We start from the raw sequence: 21936 nt of genomic DNA, 5'->3' as shown, positions 1-21936 counted from the left end.
ATTTTTAAAAATCGATTTCGGTTCGGTTCGAATATTTTTTCGAGTTTTTTGGTTCGGGTATTCGGTTCCGGGTATTTTGCCCAGGCCTAAATTCACCGGCTTGAATGTCTAAACTTTTTTATATAATATAACTTAGTGACAAACAAAAGTTTATTTAGTAAAAAAATGTAAATAATATTCAGACTTAATAACCCGCTCAAAATTTATCTTTCACCTTTACCAAATCAAACAAAATTTTCTGTTTCTTCCTAGAAGAAAATCCAAGTATTTGATATCTAGTTTGATAGATTTTTTCATGCGAATAATGAATATTTAAAATTTCACAAAATAATAATACCAATTTTTTTCTTTACTTGTGTCTCGGTCCTCTCAAATCCAACCCACCAAGACAAAGAAATAGATATTCCCATTCTTGTGTAAAGACAAAAGTCCATAAATACTCTCTTTCCACACCTCTCTCATTCACCATGCAATTTTTCTTTCCTTGTGACCAAGACTTCTCTCCAACAATAACCCAAAAAACACAGATTTTTTCTTTCTCTGATTTCAAGATTCCCAACACTTTTTTTTCCAAGATCATCTGCAACTTTCTTGATAGGCCTCCCTCTTCTTCTTCCTAAGTTTGATCATTCAGTGAAACTAAGACTTCTTGATCACAAACTAAGTTACAAAAACAGAGTACTTCTAAATCAAGAAACAGAGAATTTGATTGTTTTTTCTTCTTATAGATGGCAATAGGAATCTTTGGATTGATCCCAAGCTCATCACCAGACGAGCTAAGGAAGATTCTTCAAGCACTTTCGACGAAATGGGGAGACGTGGTCGAGGATTTTGAGAGTCTTGAAGTGAAACCAATGAAAGGAGCGATGACTAACGAAGTTTTCATGGTTAGTTGGCCAAGAAAAGAAACAAATCTTCGATGTAGGAAACTTCTTGTTCGTGTTTATGGAGAAGGTGTTGAGCTTTTCTTCAATAGAGACGATGAGATTCGTACTTTTGAGTATGTAGCTCGTCATGGCCATGGACCTACTCTCCTTGGACGCTTCGCCGGCGGTAGAGTCGAAGAGTTTATCCATGCTCGGGTAAATTATTTTATTCTTTCACTTTTATTTTATTGATTTTCTCAAAATTTTATTTTTCTGACCAATCTTGTTTTTAGATTGGTTTCGGTTCGGATGTTTGGTTTTTTTTTCAATTGTTCGGTATATGGAATTTTAGAACCGGATATTATTATTATTTATTTTTTTTGTCAACAATTTTATTAGATTAGCTTGAATTTAACATATACGGAAGTTTATCAAAAAAGAAAAAAAGATAGAAACCGGATTGAAACCAAACACTAGTCGGTTTTGGATTAATATTTAGTTCATGTTTCGGTTTAGAACATATTTAAGACGGATTTTTAAAGGAAATTAAGGTTTTAATCTGTTTAGTTTCTTCCGGTTTGGTTCACTTTCGATTTGTTAGATGAGTATAAGATTAATAAAACCGAATCAGTTTAAATTTCCTTTTGGTTCAATTTTGGGTACGATTATGGTCCGGTAAACCTTATCAATCATATATTTGGTTTACCTTTTTTACATGTGAGTATTGTACCGGGAAAAATCTAAACCGGTTTAGCTGTGAAGCTGTCCCTTTTAAACTAATGCCTCCACTAGATTCATGAGCAAATTCTTCTGCTGATCTCTTTCCATTAAGATTGTAACAATATTAATACTTGCATCTGTAACTTTGGTTCAGACACTATCGGCAACCGATCTTCGTGATCCGAACGTATCAGCTCTGGTTGCATCTAAGCTAAAAAGATTTCACAGCATACACATTCCTGGAGATAGAAATGTGCTCATATGGGACAGGATGAGGTAAGAAACTGCAAAATTATAAGTTTATTTCTAGTAAATTTTGATCAGATGAAGGTAAATACCATTGGAACATTGAAATGACAGGACTTGGATAGGACAAGCCAAGAATCTGTGTTCAAATGAACATTCAGCAGAGTTTGGTCTAGACGACATTGAAGATGAAATCAACATGCTGGAACAAGAAGTGAACAATGAACAAGAGATTGGCTTCTGTCACAATGATTTGCAGTATGGTAACATCATGATTGATGAAGACACCAATGCCATTACTATCATTGTAAGTCTACCTCATAACCACAATTGTTCTTAACCTGTCTTCCTTTTTTCAGAATGGGGTGTTAAAGTTAAAACCCATTTTTTACGGTACGATTAACTCGAGGTAAAACAATATCATCACACATTGATGAACAAGAGACTTCTCATTTCTATGTCTAAACGTTTGTGTGAAAATGGATTTGAACAGGATTATGAGTATGCAAGTTATAATCCAATCGCTTACGACATAGCAAATCATTTCTGTGAAATGGCGGCAGATTATCATTCTAACACTCCTCATATCTTGGACTACACTCTATATCCAGGTACAGTGATTAATCAAGAAATGTTTATAATTCCATAGTCGTCGAAAACTGAGTTTTCTTCGTTTAACTATGGTTTGGGAAATGCAGGAGAAGAAGAAAGGAGGAGATTCATCTGTAACTACCTCACTTCTTCAGGTGAAGAAGATATAGAACAGTTCTTGGATGATATTGAGAAGTATACATTGGCAAGCCATCTCTTCTGGGGTTTATGGGGAATCATCTCTGTAAGCTAATTCTCTCTTACTCTAATGCAGATCAAAGTAACTATAGATGAAAATAACAACAATCTCAGAAGCTTATGTGATTGTGCAGGGTTATGTGAACAAGATTGAGTTCGATTATATCGAGTATTCGAGGCAGAGATTCAAACAGTATTGGATTCGAAAGCCACAAGTTTTATCTTTCTACCCATCCTAATAAGTAAATTCTCTGTTTACTTATGTTTACTGTTTGCGATAACGCGGTATAAAACGATGATGGATTCATAATATAGCTATGCCAAAGCTAAAAACTATGTGTAATTCTTTTGTTCTGATACTATGTAATGAGTAAAAGTTAATAAATATCCAGCACAATAACAATGCCACAAAGGAGAAAGATTGATATTGTTACCTGCAATCACATTTTATTTTCAAGAAAAAAAAATTACGACGAAGATGGACATTTAAGGATCAAGAGCTGCCATGGAATGCACAGTATCAATGACTGAGTCTATAAGGTCATGGGACTTGCTTGTACCTGCAAGCTTTAGATGTTTTGGTGCTTCAGCTCTATCGAAATAGAATGAACCAGAGACCAGCTTCTCTTTAGGCTGCAGTGCTAACCAGACTATTGTGTCTGCTCCTTGTTCGCTTGTTCTAAGCTTACCCGCGAACCTGATTCACAAGTTTACATTCTTTAGCGCAAAAAATGATGATTCCTTTAGCATAAAAGATGTTTTCTTTAGTAGAATTATCTTACGATTCACTGAAACTCGGTAAACTCTTGGCAACACCAGGTGTCTCAGCCCAGCCAGGGTGCATTGAGTAGTACCCTATGCCTTTTTCTTTGTACTTATCAGCCCACTTTTCTGTTAGAGCAACCTAATAATTTTCACGTAAACAAACTCAGAAAACCAAACAAAAAGGGTTCTTGACTAATAGATTCTGCTTTTACGGACCTGGATTCTTTTGTTCCGTGCGTATTGTTCCACTCCATCGAATTTTTCACCACTAAACTGCAGAAACAATATGTAGCCTGAGTTATAGATCCGACATAGGAGTGATGCAAACAGTTCCAAAGAGGTTAAAAAAAATTGAACATAAGCAATTCCTGAAGATGACATACATGTCCTGCAGATTGATTACCTGAAGATCTGTTGTAAGCGGCGAGGTGTACATTCCACCAGAGGCAACTGTAATGACTTTGGCGTCTGGTGTTGCTTTCTCTAACAATGGAAGCATCAACTCTGTCATTGTGTAAGTCCCAAGTACATTCACCGCGAAATTTAATTCGAATCTGGTATAACATAAGATCATATCGGAGTAAAATTAAATAAAGATGAAATGAAATTGGAACGTTCAAGAAAGATAAATGAGACCAACCCTTCAGGTGTAGTAGTACGTTTGTTCTCAAGCAAACCGGCATTATTAACCTAAAATTTGAAAATCAGAATCAAACAAGTTCTAAGTAGCTGAGTTATAGTAAAAGAAAAGACCACATACCAGCACATGAACCGGAACATCCTTGGAAGCGAAACTTGAAGCAAATGACTTTATTTCATTAACGGAAGACAAATCACATACCTAAGACAACGGCAAAGCTAAAAGGGTGGATAAAGAGTATGAAACTTGCAAAAATGAATTTGAAAGTAGAAGATAACATACTTCCAGGTACACATTCTGGTTTCCTGTTGAGGTTTGAATCTTAGAAAGAGCCTCTTGTCCTCGTTCCTTGTTCCGGCACACCATGTAAACAGTTGCCCCACTGGAAAAACATAAGCAGACATTATAAACTTTGCCAACACTCTTCCCACAAGATCTCTTTCAAGAAGACGATAATATTTTCAACTATATCCTCTATTGAAATGGCAAACAAACTCGAGAAATTTTCGACACAAGTATTCGATTGATTCCCTTAATTGGATAACTAAGAAACTTACCGTGAAGCTAGACCCTCTGCAGCAGCATAACCAATACCAGAATTAGCTCCAGTAACCACACAATTCTTTCCTTCAATTTGTAACTGCATATCTTCAGGTTTAAACTTCTTTGAATGCTCTCTGCCAAAACCACCACAAATACATCAATCACTTCTCTATAACAGAGTTTCTCAAGGTATCAGTTTTCTCATGTGAAAGTAAATGTTGAATCTTTCTACGAAATTCTGATTCCTCCAGTTATACTAATCAACAAACTCACAAAGAACATGAAACAGCATGAATCATATAAGTCTCCAAAATCCATAAAGATTCAAACTTTTCATTTCCACAGGATTGAAAAATGTAGAAACAAGTGAATTTGACTTACATGAAACCGTTCTTGGTGAAATTCATATAGCCATAAACCCCAAAAGCGGTTGATCTCCATGTCTACAGATCAAAATCAGACAAAAGTAACCATTTTTAATCAGACAGTAAACAGAAACAAACAAGCGATGGTAATGAGAGGACAAAAAAGGACGTACCTTTAAGAGAAACATTTTCGTGAGTTGTGGAAGATAGTTCCTGAGTTTTTGGAGAATGAGATGTTAGATTAGCGATAATGGTGCGGAGTTATAAGTCATGCGACGACGTTTCGAATCCTTAGTCAAGTCGTCAATTGAGAATAGAGAGGTTCCGGTAAGGGTTGTGCCACGTAGAAGCGAGCCTCACCGTGAAAAGGACTTAATGATGACGTAGGTTTTTTTTTTTTTTTTTTAATTTGCAAACAAACCCCTTTTTTGTTCATATTTCAGTTTTGGCCAAAATATTATAAGGTTTGGAATTAAGTATTTTGGATATAAATTTTTTTTTTTAAATCCTTTATATATTAATAAATAGTCAGTGATGCTTATAATTATTTTCATCTTTTTTAAAATTCTAATATCTTTCTTACCAAACACTATTAATCGCTTAATTCTATATACTACTTATTCTTATAATTTACCAAAATTAAATATCTCGAATTTTTAAATAAGAAAGCTTCTATATAAAGAATTTATTTATATTAAATGTATTGTGTTTTTTAATTGGAAGATTAAACAATATAAAAATATAATATAATATATATATATATATACTATAAAAAAAACACACAAATTGTGACGTCCAATATCCCTCGCAAATTTGCGAGGCCATTGCAAGTAATTTACTTCGACGTGGACTCGCCTCGCAAATTCGTCGCAATTTTGTGAGATACAATATCCCTCGCAAATTTGTGAGGGAGTTACGAGTACTTTGCGGCAAAGCCCTAATCCATCGCAAATCACCCGCAACTAGCGAACATTTGTTTAGTTTTTCCAAAAGACATTTAAAACATCTATTGTTCAAATTAATTTGTTTGAAAATACTCTATCCATCACATAAAGGTATGTTATTAATTATTACATTTCATTGCTTCTAGTAATAATATTTTTTCTTAGTAATAATTAAATTTATATTGTTACATTTCGAGAAAAGCACTATATTTACATAATTTATTGATCTATATCCAAAGACATGTAACTAATAATTTTTAAGTGTGTTTAATTCTTTTGTTCCAAATTGATTTTCTCTTTTAGCGAGAGAGTTACGAGGAACTACTAGCAATTCCCTCGCAAAATAGAGTTTTTGCAATGGCTTTGCGATGGAATTACCACGGATCCGTAGCATATCCCTCGCAAACATTTACCCTAAACCCTAAAGTACTTAAGAGTGTTTTGTAAACTTTGATTTTCAATTGTAAAAGTGAATCCAAGAGGCCATATAATCAGGCAAGTTGAATATATAGTGATGCATGAAAAAAGAGTTGGATAGGTTTCAATACCAACAATTTCAATAGAAAATGTTATAGACATTGATCCATATAATAGAGAAATATAAGACATCATTGATGCATTTGAGGAAGATGCACATTCAGACGAATTCGAACAATCTGATAATGGGGTAAATTGAAATGAAGATAATGAATTTCGTAATGATTTAAAAAATGAATCCGAATGATTTTTAGTAGTGCTTTGTTGTTTTTTTTTCAAATTGATTATCTTTTGACGAGAGATTTGCGAGGAGCGAATAGTAATTCCCTCGCAATTTTTTTTTTATGCTTTGCTATGACTTTGCGAGTGATTTGCAAGACATTTATAGCACTTTCCTCGCAAAACTATACCCTAAATCCTAAATTATTTAAAAAAATTTATCATGTTTTTTTGTTTGCGAGGGACTTACTAAGAACCGTCGCCAATTCCTCGCAAAACTATACTTTAAACTCTAAATTATTTAAATATTTTATCATTTTTTTTGTTCGCGAGGGACTTATTAGGAATCTTTTCAAATCCCTCGCAAAACTATATCCTAAACCCTAAATTATTTAAATATTTTATCATTTTTTTTTGTTCGCGAGGGACTTACTAGGAATCTTTTCAAATCCCTCGCAATACGAATCATGTTTTAATTGTTTTAATTGTCGCGGTTGCTTTGCGAGGGACTTGCGATAATATTTTGATAGGGATTTGCGACGAAATTTATATATATAGGGTATAGTTTTCCCTCGTCTTCTCCGATTCAACCGAAAACCCTAATTTTCCCTCGTCTTCTCCGATGATCTCTTCTTCTCCGATGATCTCTTCTTCTCCGATTAACCGCTCTTCTTCTCCGATTAACCTCTTGTCTTCTCCGATTCTCTCTTCTTCTCCGACCAACCTACTTCTTCGTGAATCTACAGAGGTAAAGTTGTTCGATTCGTTTTAGGGTTTATTCTTCTCTGTTTAATCTCTCTTCTTCTCCGTTCAAATCCTAAACAAATCTATTATTTTTCAATAGATATTAGTATTTTTCAATTTAGGGTTCCGATTTAGGTTTATACACAAATCGATTTTTGTTCTCGATTTAGGGTTTATACTAATCAACCTAATTCTTTTTAAATCTTCAGTTTTCTTTCGTTGTTTAGGGTTTCTATTTAGGGTTTCAATTGTTATTTAGAGTTCCTAATATTTTCTTTGTTTCTTGTAGATGTCTGGGTATTCTGGAAACGACTATAATAGGTATCTATCCACGCAAAATGTAGCTGCTCCTTCCCGTCGTGCTTCCAATTCTCAAGGCAATGCATTGAGAAACCGTAATCCAACCTCGCCTCAGACGCCAGCCAGTCAAAACCAACAAGCCGATGGTTTGACTCCTCCACCATCCAATCCAAACTCGCCTAATCCATCCCATTCAGCGACTCAACCACCAACTGGGCGTCTCAACAATCTGACATTGGAGGAGCTACTTGAGAGTCCCGGTCGTGCATCTTTGAAGAGACTAGACCCTAAACGTCCTCCGGGAACTCTCTGGTAATATGTTTTATTTAAGATGATTTGAAGTAATTGCCTTCTCATTCTATGTTTTGTGTAAGTTATCAGATTTCCCTTCTCATTCCAATTGATTTTTTTTTTGTAGGTTTGACGATGACCCTGCAGTTGCAGGTACTTTCCGCAGTATCTTTGAAAGATATTTCAAAGAACCTCATGCCAATTGGACACACACACTGGAGCATGTGGTCAACCGTTGGTATGAAACTTTTGCGGTAAGTCCAATTTGTGTTGCTTTTTTGTTTGAAGTTAATGACTTTAGTCCATTCTGATAGGTCTTGTCTCTATTTTGTAGCAAGTATATAACTGGGACCGTTCAATAAACAAGAGAGTTAGGATTGAGTTTGAAACAAAGCTGAAGGATATGATGTGTAATCAAATCTCTAGGTGGAAAGGAAAGTGGAAGAGTAAGGGTGATGAAGCCAAGCCGAAGTGGATTGATCCTGAGGTGTGGGCTGGTCTTGTTCGGTATTGGCTAGATCCGCAGTCAGAAATAAGGAGTATAAGCGCACGGAATGCCAGATATCATGATCCCGAGGGCCTCAGCATACATAAACACCATTCTGGTCAGACCTCTTTCAAAGCCCGTGCCCAAAAACATGTAAGTTAAGTATGCTACTTTACTTAATCCACAATGTTATATTGACAACTAAAATTATCTGTTTATGTGTTTTAGTGTGAGAGGACCAAAGAAACAACTCATGATTTCCTTGTGCTCTTAGATTAGACACTTAGAAAACCTGATGGGACTTTCATCGATAGAAAGTCAGAGGAGATCTACAAGGAAGATTCATCGAAGATAGAAGAGGAGGAGTCTCAGCTGTGTACAGGGGATAATACGGAGAGCTCTGCTTCTGGTGGCTTAAGTATTCATTCCAAGAACAAGATTTATGCTGAGGTAAATTTGTATATTTCAATTCATTGTGTCCTTTATTAGTGCTTTGTCTTTGTGTGTTGTGTATGGTGTCCGAATTGTTTTGTATGATTATGTCAAATTTATATGATGATGTTAGCAGCCTTATCATTATACTTGTGTATTTGGTAGGAGTTTCTCTTGATCTTGGCAGCCAACTCATTATATTTGTGTGGTTTGTATCAGGTTGCTCCAAGGAAGAAAGGAAGGATTTATGGAGTTGGTTTTCTGCAGCATGAAGCATCCTCAGTCCATGTTGGTCCACCGCCTACTCATAATGATCTGGTTGTTCTATCGTAGAAGCTTGCTGTCGCTGAAGCTCTTCTTCAATCCCAGGCTGAGAAGATCCATAGCTTCGATGCCTACTTTGAATAACTCGCACAGAAAGATCCAGTGTTTGAAGACATGTATCGAGGAGGATCCGAACCGGAAAATGCAAACGCGACGAGAGGGCAACGAGACGGGAGGTGTTCAGACCGGATCCGAGACGGGAGCTGATCAGACCAGAACCGAGGCAGGAACCGGTACCAGAACCTGTTCTGTACTAGGATCCTCTCCTTCACAAGTCTTTTAATTTCAAGTATTTTGTAATCTCCCTTTTAGAACTTACTAGATCCTGACCCGCACGTACGTGCGGGGTTTCATATTTCAAAAACATTTCTTACAAATTTTCATACAATATAGATTATTTTATTGTTTTTATGATGTATATTTTAGTGTATTAGATCTAGATCCACATGTACGTGCAGAGATATTTTTTTAGAAATTGTTATATAGATTTTAAAAATATAAAATATTTTGTTGTGTTAGTGAACTTTATAATAATATAGATATTATAAAGTTAGAGTAATGAACGAAATTTAGTTGCGTTAGTGCATAGTTATATTTTAAGATTCGGACCTACACGTACGTGTGAAATTGTATTTAATATAAAATTAAGATATTATTTAGTTGCAAAAGTTAAGTGATGTTACGTTTTTATTTTCTAAACTATTCAAAACATTTCTAACAGTTTGATTACATGTGTTAAATAGGATACATATTCGGTTTAGTTTGGATTATTTCATGTATATTAGCTAGGCGTAACTATTTTGGAACAGGAAACCTATCCCGTCTTGTATATGTCATAAATTTTTCGTCCCATAACCCGTCTCGTATACGTGAAATAAAAATATTACGGTCCCGTATCTGTCATAAATTGTAACTAAAAATGTACGTATAAGGTTATGTGTGTAAACAAATTTATTTTATATAGTGCTCATAACACAAACTCATACCAGTTGAGTATTAAGTTTGATTTTTAATTTATGTTCCTCTGCCATCCCGTCTCGTAATTCTTATTCTCATTTCATTCCATTAAAACCATGTTCCAAATTCTTGTTTGCTTACTTTAAAATATCATAAAATACATACTGTGAGTTTTGCGGATTAATATGTATGATGTTAAAGTTACAAATATTTTAACAAATTTATTAATGTTTCTTTCCTTAGCTAAATTTTGCATATTCTTCTTTTCATTGTTTAATCATAATTAGTTCAATATTTGGACTAAAAATAAAAGTTTTAGATACATCTATAAAAGGGATATGCTATTGTTGCATAATTTGTGTTGAATGCAAAATATATAATTAGTTTACATAATTTCAAAAACTGTGTGCAATATATTATGGATTTATTTAAGGAAGATCTGAGTTGAAAAGAAAAAAATAAAACACAAAATATTTCAAAATTAATATGTACATTCTATTGTTTAGATTTTTTCAAAAATTGCTCTAAACGAAAACCATTATGATAATTACTTAAAATTTATTATTATTTGAGTTTATTTCATAGTAAAAATAAATATTTGTTAATATTTAATATGGTTTTTTAGAAATTATGAAATAAAATTTCGTTTTATATTTCAAAATTTGTAATAAAAATATTATAACAAAACTGAATATTAAAATATTTGCATTTAATTTTTTTACCAAATTTCAAATTCAATCTTAAAATCTTCCTTAAATAATATTTGCATCTAGTTATTATTTAAGGAAGATCTGAGTTGAAAAGAAAAAAATAAAACACAAAATATTTCAAAATTAATATGTACATTCTATTGTTTAGATTTTTTCGAAAATTGCTCTAAACGAAAACCATTATGATAATTACTTAAAATTTATTATTATTTGAGTTTATTTCATAGTAAAAATAAATATTTGTTAATATTTAATATGGTTTTTTAGAAATTATGAAATAAAATTTCGTTTTATATTTCAAAATTTGTAATAAAAATATTATAACAAAACTGAATATTAAAATATTTGCATTTAATTTTTTTACCAAATTTTAAATTCAATCTTAAAATCCTCCATTGATAAATCTTTTTAAATGATAGTTTTTTTTAATTTTGAATTAAAATGATATTATTTTTATTTGTATTTTTGATATAGAATAGTCTATTAGGATTGGTTTAGAAAAAATCTTAGTTGGATATCAAATCTTAGTTTTTCAATTCCTATTGGTTAACAATTTTTAAAAAATTAATTTCAAATTTTCGTTTATAATTAATAAGAGAGAGAAAATTAGTTTTTTTTTTTGGAAATTAGTAAGTATTTAAAAGAATTAAACTATTTTTTATTTAAATATATTAATTTTGTGATTACTATTGTACCCTTAATGAAGTTATTTAAAAACACTAAAAACCAATGGCATTTTTTGTAATTCTTTACCCTTTATAAGGTTATTTATTATCCAATGCTTCCTAATTAATAATATAGATGTTTTAATTTGACTAATGTTTTGAGACTACTGTTTTAATTTGGAATTATTTCTTTTAAGACTAATGTTTTAGTTTGGAATTATTTTGTTTCTGATTTGATTTTTATTTTATTTAAATCAAATTAAAATCAAACTAAATTCGTTCGTATAATCATACTAAATATAACAGAAAATTTGTAAATGAAAATACCAAACAGACTTGCAATAGACTTGCAAATCCCTAGCAAACTTTGCGAGAGAAGTGCTACTGTTTTATTTTGCGAGGGATAGTGGTCCTCGCAAAATTTGCGAGAGATTCTGTTCATCGCAAAATTTGCGAGAGAGTTAAAAGATATAACTGTTTGCGAGACACGTTTTGCGAGGAATGACCTGGTGTCGCAAATCCCTTGCTATACACGATTTACGAGGGATTTACGACGAATGCTTCCATCGCAAAATACATGTTTTCTTTTAGTGTATATATATTTCAACATCAAAAAATTCTTTCATATATTATAAAAGTTTAAATCGAAACCGCAAATCTATAAGTCTAAACTTATGAATCATGTAAATGTAACTTTATTTATATAATGTAAATTATTAAAATATTTGAAATTTAATTTGTAAGTTTCTTTATAGAATAAAAGGTAGGGTTTTGACATTTCGGAATTCAATGATAAAACATTTGAATTTTTTCTAAAACCGTTCAATCATAAAATTAAATCGAATAAATTTACCCTACGGGTTGTGCCACTTAGAAGGGAGCCTCACTGTGAAAAAAACTTAATGATGGTGTAGCTTTTGTTGTTGTTGAGAATTTGCAAACTAACCCGTTATGTTTTTGCATATTTCAGTTTTGGCAGATATATTATAAGGTATAAGTAATTTGAAATATCATCCCGGGTTAATTTGTATACCCCAAATTAATTTTAAATTTTATTCTATTTAAATTAATATGTTTGCATGATGTATGTATTATGAATAGATAATTAATGAACTAATATAAACTTGTTGAGTTTGGCTATATTTTGATGACTTGCGAAATTTTAATATACAAATTATTATCACATGAAAATTATTTTTGTTGTTTTTAATATATTAAATTATATAGTGGTTTATTTATTTAGATAAATCATCTAATTAGATAGCATAGTATTTTTCTATTAATTTTAAATGCAAAATGTATTTTAATTAGTTTCTGATAATTTACATATAAATGTCAAATAAAAAGTTTAAAACAAATTTTGGTCATATAATTTAATGATTTTAATTTAATTTTCTATCTATAACAAAACTATGAATTTTATTATAAAAGAGATTCAAAATATTTTGGTAAAACATATCAGCACCAAAAATCGAATCATATCTTTTGTCAAATTTTGAAATAAATAAATTAGGAAATAATAGAAGATTTTCAAATTACCAATATTTCGTATCTATCCATTTATGAAATATGTATGTGTGTTTGGTTAGTGATTTAAAGTCAATGAGGATAAGTAAAGTTGTGTTTGGGTAATTGATAGTAAAACTAAAAAAATTAAAAATAAAAATGCTGAAAAAAATTGTAGGCTTGCCACAGCAGCACCTATCATGTGTGCACATTAATTCCCCAAGTTTATATTGACTACGCAAATCGAACCTTCAAAGTCAACGTTAAATAAGAAAACGTAAAAGTTAACGTTGACTTTTCCTGAACCTAATTTTGCGTAGTCAACACAAACTTGAGAAATTAATTTGCAAACGTGAAAGTTGAAGAATAATTTTGCAAAATTGTAAAAAGTTAAGGAATTTAATGACCATTTTCTATACTTAGGGAGTTAAATGATCATTTTCCTACATCACAAAACGATCAAATATTGTTAAGCTTTTTTTTCTTTTGTGGGTCTAACCACTGGAGGCAAGTTTCCTATACAAACGACAAACACGTCGAGGTTTTGAAAACACGTTAGTGGAATATTTTCTAACGGCTCTCTAATGTCCAAATCAGAAAATTATAAAAAGAAAATGACAAATCACGGTATTAATGCGTCAAAGATGTAAAAAAGTTAGAAAATAAAGGAAAGAAGCGGATAATGAGATTATGTATTTGAGAAGTATATAACCAAAAAATGGTGGAAAAAATAGAGATCCGAAGTCTTAAAACTAATGAAAAGGCTAAAAGGAGTGTATTCAATCTTTAATTTTGAGTGATTTGAATTTAATTGAGTTTTTGGGTGTATTCAATCTATGATTTTGATGATTTTAGGTGGATTTGAGAAAGTTGTTAAGATTTATTGTAAAATCCTCCCAAATCCAATCTAAAACCATGAAATTTAAAATTCAGTATTTTTAACTTAGGAAATCCATTCAAATCAACTCAAATCTCCTAAGGTCATTAAAAATCTAATCCTTAAAATATTATCAATAACATGAGATTTTAAAGTAGATTTTCAAATCACTATTTTAATAACATTGATTTTCATTCGTCTTTTTAAACTCTATGATTGAATAACATTAGATTTGTTATTTTAACACAAATCACTTAAAATGTTTAATTGAATAGACCCCCTAAGCGTTTAGTGAAAGTACTCTTGTTAGAGAATAAGATGTTTTTTAAGAATTTTACCTCCCTGGACTAGGAACCAGATCATTCGTTCGAATCGGGTGAGATCTTATAGTTCGGATTGGTAAGCACCCTATCGATATAGAGCATTTCTGTGTTGGATAGGAAACTTGTAGTAAAATTAAATATGTAAAAAAATGATCATTAAATTCCTCAACTTTTGAAATTTTGCAAAATTATTCCTCAACTTTCACGTTTGCAAATTAATTCCTCAAGTTTGTGTTTACTACGCAAAATTAGGTTAAAGAAAAGTCAACATTAACTTTTACGTTTTCTTATTTAACGTTGACTTTTTAAAGTTTCTATTTGCGTAGTCAACATAAACTTAGGGGATTAATGTGCGCACATAATAAGCACATAATAGTTAAGGAATTAATAAGTCAATTGCAAATACTTGAGGAATTAAATGACTATTTTCCCTTTTAATATATAGAGGATTGCATTCGTAAAAAAAAAATTATTTACAAACATATAGATGCTATATCATACAGAAATTATATATTATATATTGAAAATATAAACTAATACGACTTCACAACTATTCTATATCTTCAGCGTAAAAGAGTAAAATAATGTTGTATTACACATCAAGTGTGCTGGTGAAACATCAATACAACCAAAATAATCTAAAGATAATTTTAATGATCTAACAACACATTCACATAACCAACATCAACTTCAAGTCTAGCATCTGTTATTTCACACCTTGACAAAACACAATTATAAAATAGATAAATTTATATTTCCTATAAGAAATTTTTGAATTTTCTAATAAATTTTGGTAGCTTTTGGATATTACCATTGCCAATGGTAAATTCAAAAATGACAATCTTTCACTACCAACAAGATATGAGACATTTACAAATTTCTTCCCAGCAAAAATGCCAACGTTAATATGATGTCATCAAACACAGGTAATATAGTTTATGTACACTAAATATTTGCAATATTGATAAATTTACTTACATTTTAGGTTAACTAACATTCGACTCAATAAGCATAATTTCATTAACGATATCTAAATTCTTCGTTAAATATTTAATATTCATATAAAACACGAAAAAGACAGTTGTATTTCATTTTTATATCTATTTTATTAGTTGGCTCCAGAATTATCTCGCCAGAACTTTCACTCGCTCCTTCTCTGGTCTTGAGATGACACTCTCAGAGAATTATACTCGCATCACATTTCATGGGACAAACCCAAAGACAATTCATATATTCGGAAATTGTATCCTCAATTGTGACTCTAAGGAAATGAGATGTTTAGGCAATGAAGAATAAAAATAGACAGCGGAAGGAAATTCACTGCCTAATTACAGAGACAGCAGAAGGAGATGCTTTACTTCATCTTCCGGTTGCTCTGGTGCTTCTACATCTATTATCCAGAAGTAATATAGTGATTCTTTGTAGGTAGTTATGGGAATGAGCTATTACAGAATTTTAGACTCTCTGACTAATCTTTGATGTGTATTTTTGATGATATGTTTATAAGAGTTTCACCTGTTTTGTCAGCAAGACCGTGTTCTCACAGTCCGCGAAACCGCAAGACTATAAGGATTTCCTGATTTCTATAAGCTATTTGGCCCCATTACGCAAAAGTGAGTGCTCTTCTTCCTTTCTTGTTACAGTAATATGTTCTTAAATTGCATAATGTTGTAAATCATATATCAAACCATAAAAAACAAGAAAAAACAAAAACCATTATTATATTAATGGTATACAGAAATTGTGGTAAATCATCAAACCATAAAAAACCAAAAAGCATAATGTTGTAAATCATATATCAAACCATAAAAACCAAAAAACAAAAACCATTTTATTATATTAATGGTATACAAAAATTGTGGTAAATCATCAAACCAAAAATCCAAAACCAGATTCACTTCCTAAATAACATAGGGGATGATTAAAAAAAGAAAGAAGTTAATGATGATGTACTTGTAGAATAGTTACAGTAATGTTGATATGGAATTACCACATTAGCATCACCAGTCACTTCCTGAATAACATAGGGTATAATTAAAAAAAAAAAAAAAAGTTAATGATGATTTGAGTCATACTTGTAGAATAGTTACAGTAATGTTGATATAGCATTAGCATTAATATGATCTATACGACATCAACCTCTATAAATAGTTACAGTAATGTTGATATGGCATTAGCATCACCCTTGTCTTCTGCACTCTTCACGTTTCTTCTCTTCTCCTCTCTTCTCCTCTCTTCAATGGATTATGCTATTTTTACACTAAAATAACTAGATTTTAACCCGCGGTACACCGCGGGATGATTTAATTTTAAAGTTAGTATAAAAATATTTTGTAAATTGTATCTCCTTATAACATATTTATTTATATTATAGTTTACAATTGTTATTAAGTAACGGTATACCACGAGTCCACGAGATAATTATTAATAAACTGAGGATTTAACCCGTATTAAAGCGGTATATAAATATTGATTCAAATTCGTCCGCCATATAAATCATTTCCGAAATATAACCCGTTCCATAATTTCTTAACCCGTCCTGTGATTTGTATTAAAAAAAATAAGGATTAAATCCGTATTGAAGCGACAGATTAATGATATTTTAATCTTTTTATTATTGTTGATTCAAAAACCCGTCCCGCCAAACCCATCCCACCAAAAAACTCATTTATTTTATTAATGTTCTTATTTATGATATGATTCTGAATCATTGTCTAAATATTTTAATCGATGTAGAACGTTGAACACACATTTTCGTCAATTGGATAATATATGTCCGTTTTTAAAATTTCGAATCACAGTTTATGCAGAAAAATAATTGATTTTTTTTTTTACTTTATGTATTATATGATGATTCAAAACAGTTAAAAACAAATCAAACAAAAATGATAGGAGAATCATAATTATAAATCTTAATCAAATCTTCTAAAAATCTAAATTATTAAATATGGAATATCCGGTGTATGAGTTGGGTTAAATATAACCCGACCCAACAAATTTTTTATGAAGGAATTTTTAAAATGGGTCGGATATCCGATATACCCGAAAGCTTTTTTACCCACCCGTCACAAAAAGTGCTGCGATTATACTAGTATAGATGTTACACTAATATCAGTGTAATGATTAAACATTAAGGGGGGTGTATTGGAAGTAGGATTTTAAATTTTTTTGGGTTTTATTAAAATCACCTGTTATTGAATTTGGAATTTTCAAATCTCTTCTCAAATCCAATGTTATTCAAAAAACCATTTCTAAAGTTGATATCAAATGATCTGTTATTCAAAACACAACTTTTTTTAAAAAAAAAACCATGACATTGATTTTAGGAGACTTTGGATACAATTTTACATGAGAAATCCAATTGAAAAAATCACACCTTCGGAGGTGTTATTTGAAGAATTTCCTTTTAAAAAGAGAAATTGTCCTTTAACAACAACAAGACAGTCCCTTTCTCTTCCTTCTCGGTTCTGACATCGCTTGGAGATTTTCGTTCGTGTCTCTCTTTTTGTTCATCGTTTTCAATCTGGGTAGTCTTCAAATCTGTTAATTCAGTTAAATTTCCCAACCCAAAATTATGGATTTCAATTTTCCTCATGATTTACGGTGGTCGACGACCATAAGTCTGGTCTGATTCCGTACACAATTCATGCTTTACCAGGATCTTCTAATCTGATAATCCTTGATTCTTCCGGCAGTAAATTCTACACTACTTCCTTTCCTTTATCCGGTGGTAAATACAAAAGTCACTCTTTTGTATCATCTATGGATCGAATCATTATATTGTTTTTGTATATGAGTAGTGAAATCGTGGATGCGTAAAAATGTTATGGGCTAGTCTTTTTGGAAGAATAATAAATATATTATGATGGGCTTTCACGTTTAGCTTTTCATTAGGGTTACTTTGCAAAATCACAACCACACCACACCATGATTTCTCTATTTTTATACTATAGATGAGTTTGAACATGTTTTCAAACGTATTGCATAGAGAATCCAGTTTTTCTATTTTTTTTTGTAAAACAACGTTGCAAAGAGAATCCAGATTTTGTGTAAATCAATGTCGCATCGTTCTGTTTTGTAGATCCAATTTTTCTATTTTTGTTTTAAAATCTCACCAAATCTCATCAAATAAATCTCACCAAATCATCCAATATTTTACAATTCTACCAATCAACTCACTTAACTTTCTCAATATATCCAAAATTTCCTAAATTCCACTAAATCCTCCCAAATCTTTAATTCAATACACCCACCTAATATAACATAAACAATCCAAAATATAGTTTTCTTATTCAATAACACATTCACATAACCAATATCAACTCTAAGTCTTTTATATAGTTATCCTTTCACACTTTAGCAAAATAATTATATAATAGAAAATTTATAGTTACTATATCAATGTTTTTTTTTGAAATTTTAAATAAATGTTGGTAGCTTTAGATATCTATACTATTAATTGGGAAGGATTACATAAAAAATAACCTTACAATGTGTACAAAATTACAAGAGAATGCCATTGGAAAAATTACATTCAAAGAGTAAATGAAAATAATTGTTTAAGGGTAAAAGTATAATTACAACTTAAAAAAAACGCGGATCATGGGCTACTGGATCGGATAAAGACGCAGATCCTGGACTTCTCTGGTGGGTCGACGCGCGGATCATGGGCTCGACCCGGACGAAACAGAATTTGGCAATTTCATTACTTGACATCGATCCACGGCTTAATCTTGAAGCCCGTTGAGATTTGGTAATCTGAACAAATCACCAGAAACCATAAATGACATTTACGAATTTAAAGGTATTACCAAAACAAACATATCCCTTTAATTCCGAATTGTAAATAAGGATATATTGTAAATGTAACAATAATTAGTTTTAAGAATATCCAAATTTGAAGATTGTTTTCAATATGATTCGAATTCAGTTACCAAAATATGCAAATAAAACAATAACTATATATTGATTATCTCTAAAATCAAGTATATACCTTAAATCTTTATTCAAAAACTTGATTCGTACATATATTCGAATCGATCTAAAAGAGTTAACCCTAGCCGACCTCTGTTTCCTATAAATATAGAATGTATGATTCCATTTCCAAGCCTCATTAAGCTTTCAAACGACCTCTCTACTTTTTTTCTACTACAAAAAAAAAGGTTGACCTCTCCGTACAAGATATTTTAGTGTTTTTCAAGAGATTTTGGTGTAACAGGTAGCAAAACAATTTTTCTCTGTAAGGTTTTGACTTTTATCTACTTATGCTATACTACGATACAATTCTTTTTGTTTATGTGTTTACAGTTAAAAGTTGGTGTCTACCGTGCATTAAGCAAGAGTTGGTGTTACAGAATGAGTAATGAAGAGAAGAAATGATGTTGCAGCCAAATCGCCCGTGTTATTTTCATGATTTGTTTTTCCAGACTCTCTGACATTATTTTCAAAACAGCTTAATTTTGTTTTTCAAAAGTTTTCTGTCTAACTAACGTCAGATTAAGTATTATGAAGTTAACAATTCCATATATACAAGCAGTATGGGTTATTACTGCTTATCAAACAATAAGAAAAATTATAGTGTATGGAAGCAAGCAATTGGAAAGAGCATAAGAATATGTATATATTCTTAGCAACTAAACAAAAGTGTTATACTTAATATCTGACTAACCTTTTACGTTTAGAATTCTGCAAATCTCCACAAATGATGGGCAAATGATGGTTGGCCTGCAGATATTGAACTTATAATCATCAGGGTTACTTAGAAATAACTGACGTTGTCTAATTTAGGTGAAGAAAACTTCTTCAAGTCAAAGGGATTTTTACATTTAGAATTCTGAAAATCTCCAAAGTGAACATCTAAGCTACCTCCTCCATAAGAATTATTTTCTCTTCTTTTGGCAACATCATTATGTTTGTAATACTCTGAAATTTAAATGGAAACAAATCTAATTGGATCTATTTCCAGGTCTCAAAATATACTGTGTCTACATAGTTAGAAGCCCTCAATCGTGTTTCAACTAGATGATTTTCAAGAAATCCTATCTCGGTACAATGAAAGTTTTAGCCGGATAATGGATTTTTTAGCTAAAGTGTTCAAAGAAAACGAAATCAATTGGTATCATTTGATCTAAAATTATATATAGATTTCAAAATAATGACCTATAGAAGATCCTGGTTTTTAACAATCCTTGGCGAAGATTTATATTAAAACAACATATTTCAAAGATTAGAAATTGAATCGACAGATTTGAAAACAGTAAAAACCTAATCTAATGCAATAAAAGTCTTACCTCTTTATAGAACTAACACTACATTATAGACAAAGTATAAACAGAGATGAAATAGGTAGATTCCCTGTGAATTTCGCTGCAGATTCGTCGATCGATCGATGTTCGACAATTTGTGTTCGTTGGTTTTTTTCTTTTTAAGATGTGTGTTCTACTTCTAACAATAATTATCTGTAAAAAAAAAATCATTAATATATTAAATACAAAACAACAAATCTCTATACTATTAAAAGAGAAGTACAAATGAAAATGGGTCGGGTTAAAATCAGAAAATTGACCCGAAATTCTGAAATCGGATCTTTGAAATTTTTTTGAAATATAAATTCAAATTAATAATGAAAAATCGAATTAAAATCAAATATTTATGGAAATCAAATAAAATCTGATTGTACTTATGGTAACTAATAATAAAAGCATATTCCGAACAATATTATACATTAATTACGTATAATAAATTTGTTCATATATTTTTGGGACTAATTCCATAACAATCAACGTTTTTGTCATTAATTTCGCTCATTTTAGCCAATTATCATTAATTGAAAGATATTTTACTTGCTTCTAAAGATTTCTAGAAAATTTATCACAAATAACCCATCTGTTTTATAAATTAAATTGATATTTTTATTTTGGTCGTGTAAATTAAATAGATATTTTTATTTTGGTCGTGTAAATTAAATAAATACGAAATCCATGTAACTAATTTTAATTTAATTAGATTAAATCGAAATTATGATATTTTCATACCTATAGCTTACCAAAAAAGTTTAATTTTCAATTTATAAAGATTTCTTGAATATAATTTTAGAATTATTCAACAAGATAATAAGTATTTATTAAATTTTGTGAATCATGAAAAATAATAATTAATTTTCAATCATTATACTTCATCTTTCAATCTCTCATCTAACAAATAAGATACATATTCTATTATTCCTATGTCCAAACTTCATTTTGTTGTATGACTAAATAATATTCCAATTAAAACTGTCAAAACGAGTTGATTCGTCCCGCTAAGTCCGTTTTGCGATAGACAAAAAATATTTTGACTTGTAGTTAGTCGGTCCACACGACCCGCGGGTAGCATATATGAAATACAAACCCGTCCCGCGAATGTATGCGGATTTGCGGGATTGTCCATGGATTTTGTTTAAATAATTTTAAAGTAACCAAAATTTAAAATACTACTAAAATAAATAAATAAATAAAAATACTATTAAAAGTTTGTTTAAATTACCACATGTTGAATAAATTATAATTTTATCAATAAATACTAATATGCGGGCTGATCCGCCAACCCGCGGATGAAAACCGATTAAACCTATGACCCACTGCGAATTAATCCATGTGGTCCACTTATTTGCGGGTTTAATATATTTTCCCAAATCTGCCCTATAGTGAGATGATGTGGGCTCGACCCGCGGTTTTTGACCTATTTTGACTGCTCTAATTCCCATGA

At 31.0% G+C, this 21936-nt stretch overlaps 2 protein-coding genes and 1 long non-coding RNA gene across 3 annotated transcripts; 1 reads left to right on the top strand and 2 right to left on the bottom strand.

The window, feature by feature from the left end:
* The first annotated feature begins 452 nt into the window (after positions 1–452).
* Positions 453–3029, top strand: LOC9308530 (probable choline kinase 3). The gene is made up of 6 exons (XM_002874541.2): positions 453–1082; positions 1741–1862; positions 1947–2139; positions 2326–2443; positions 2531–2667; positions 2756–3029. The coding sequence occupies exons 1-6, from the start codon at positions 729–731 to the stop codon at positions 2858–2860; spliced, it is 1029 nt and encodes a 342-aa protein (XP_002874587.1). The 5' UTR covers positions 453–728; the 3' UTR covers positions 2861–3029.
* On the bottom strand, positions 2965–5255 carry LOC9310654 (dehydrogenase/reductase SDR family member 12). The gene is made up of 10 exons (XM_002872414.2): positions 5108–5255; positions 4951–5012; positions 4584–4703; positions 4309–4408; positions 4147–4227; positions 4027–4076; positions 3790–3940; positions 3603–3659; positions 3404–3525; positions 2965–3318 (listed from the first exon to the last, which is right to left on the bottom strand). Exons 1-10 carry the CDS (start codon positions 5120–5122, stop codon positions 3108–3110), a joined length of 969 nt encoding a protein of 322 aa, XP_002872460.1. The 5' UTR covers positions 5123–5255; the 3' UTR covers positions 2965–3107.
* A 13383-nt stretch (positions 5256–18638) lies between these two features.
* On the bottom strand, positions 18639–20670 carry LOC110227202. The gene is made up of 4 exons (XR_002330995.1): positions 20481–20670; positions 20014–20112; positions 19859–19914; positions 18639–18948 (listed from the first exon to the last, which is right to left on the bottom strand). It is a non-coding gene; the product is annotated as an uncharacterized LOC110227202 (long non-coding RNA).
* Positions 20671–21936: the final 1266 nt, after the last annotated feature.

Source organism: Arabidopsis lyrata, assembly GCF_000004255.2.
Source record: "Arabidopsis lyrata subsp. lyrata unplaced genomic scaffold ARALYscaffold_6, whole genome shotgun sequence".
Lineage (NCBI taxonomy): Eukaryota > Viridiplantae > Streptophyta > Magnoliopsida > Brassicales > Brassicaceae > Arabidopsis > Arabidopsis lyrata.
Note: the sequence above shows the minus strand (reverse complement) of the source record. Positions and strands in the feature narration are given on the sequence as shown.

What these genes read in the sequence shown, in the direction of transcription:
- LOC9308530 (XM_002874541.2), top strand. Translation starts at nt 729, where the DNA reads ATGGCAATAGGAATCTTTGGATTGATCCCAAGCTCATCACCAGACGAG. An exon ending in CCAATGCCATTACTATCATT is followed by an intron (nt 2,140 to 2,325) that starts GTAAGTCTACCT and finishes GGATTTGAACAG; the next exon opens with GATTATGAGTATGCAAGTTA. An exon ending in GTTTATGGGGAATCATCTCT is followed by an intron (nt 2,668 to 2,755) that starts GTAAGCTAATTC and finishes GTGATTGTGCAG; the next exon opens with GGTTATGTGAACAAGATTGA.
- LOC9310654 (XM_002872414.2), bottom strand. An exon ending in TTCACCAAGAACGGTTTCAT is followed by an intron (nt 4,704 to 4,950) that starts GTAAGTCAAATT and finishes TGGTTTTGGCAG; the next exon opens with AGAGCATTCAAAGAAGTTTA. An exon ending in ACCAGAATGTGTACCTGGAA is followed by an intron (nt 4,228 to 4,308) that starts GTATGTTATCTT and finishes CCGTTGTCTTAG; the next exon opens with GTATGTGATTTGTCTTCCGT.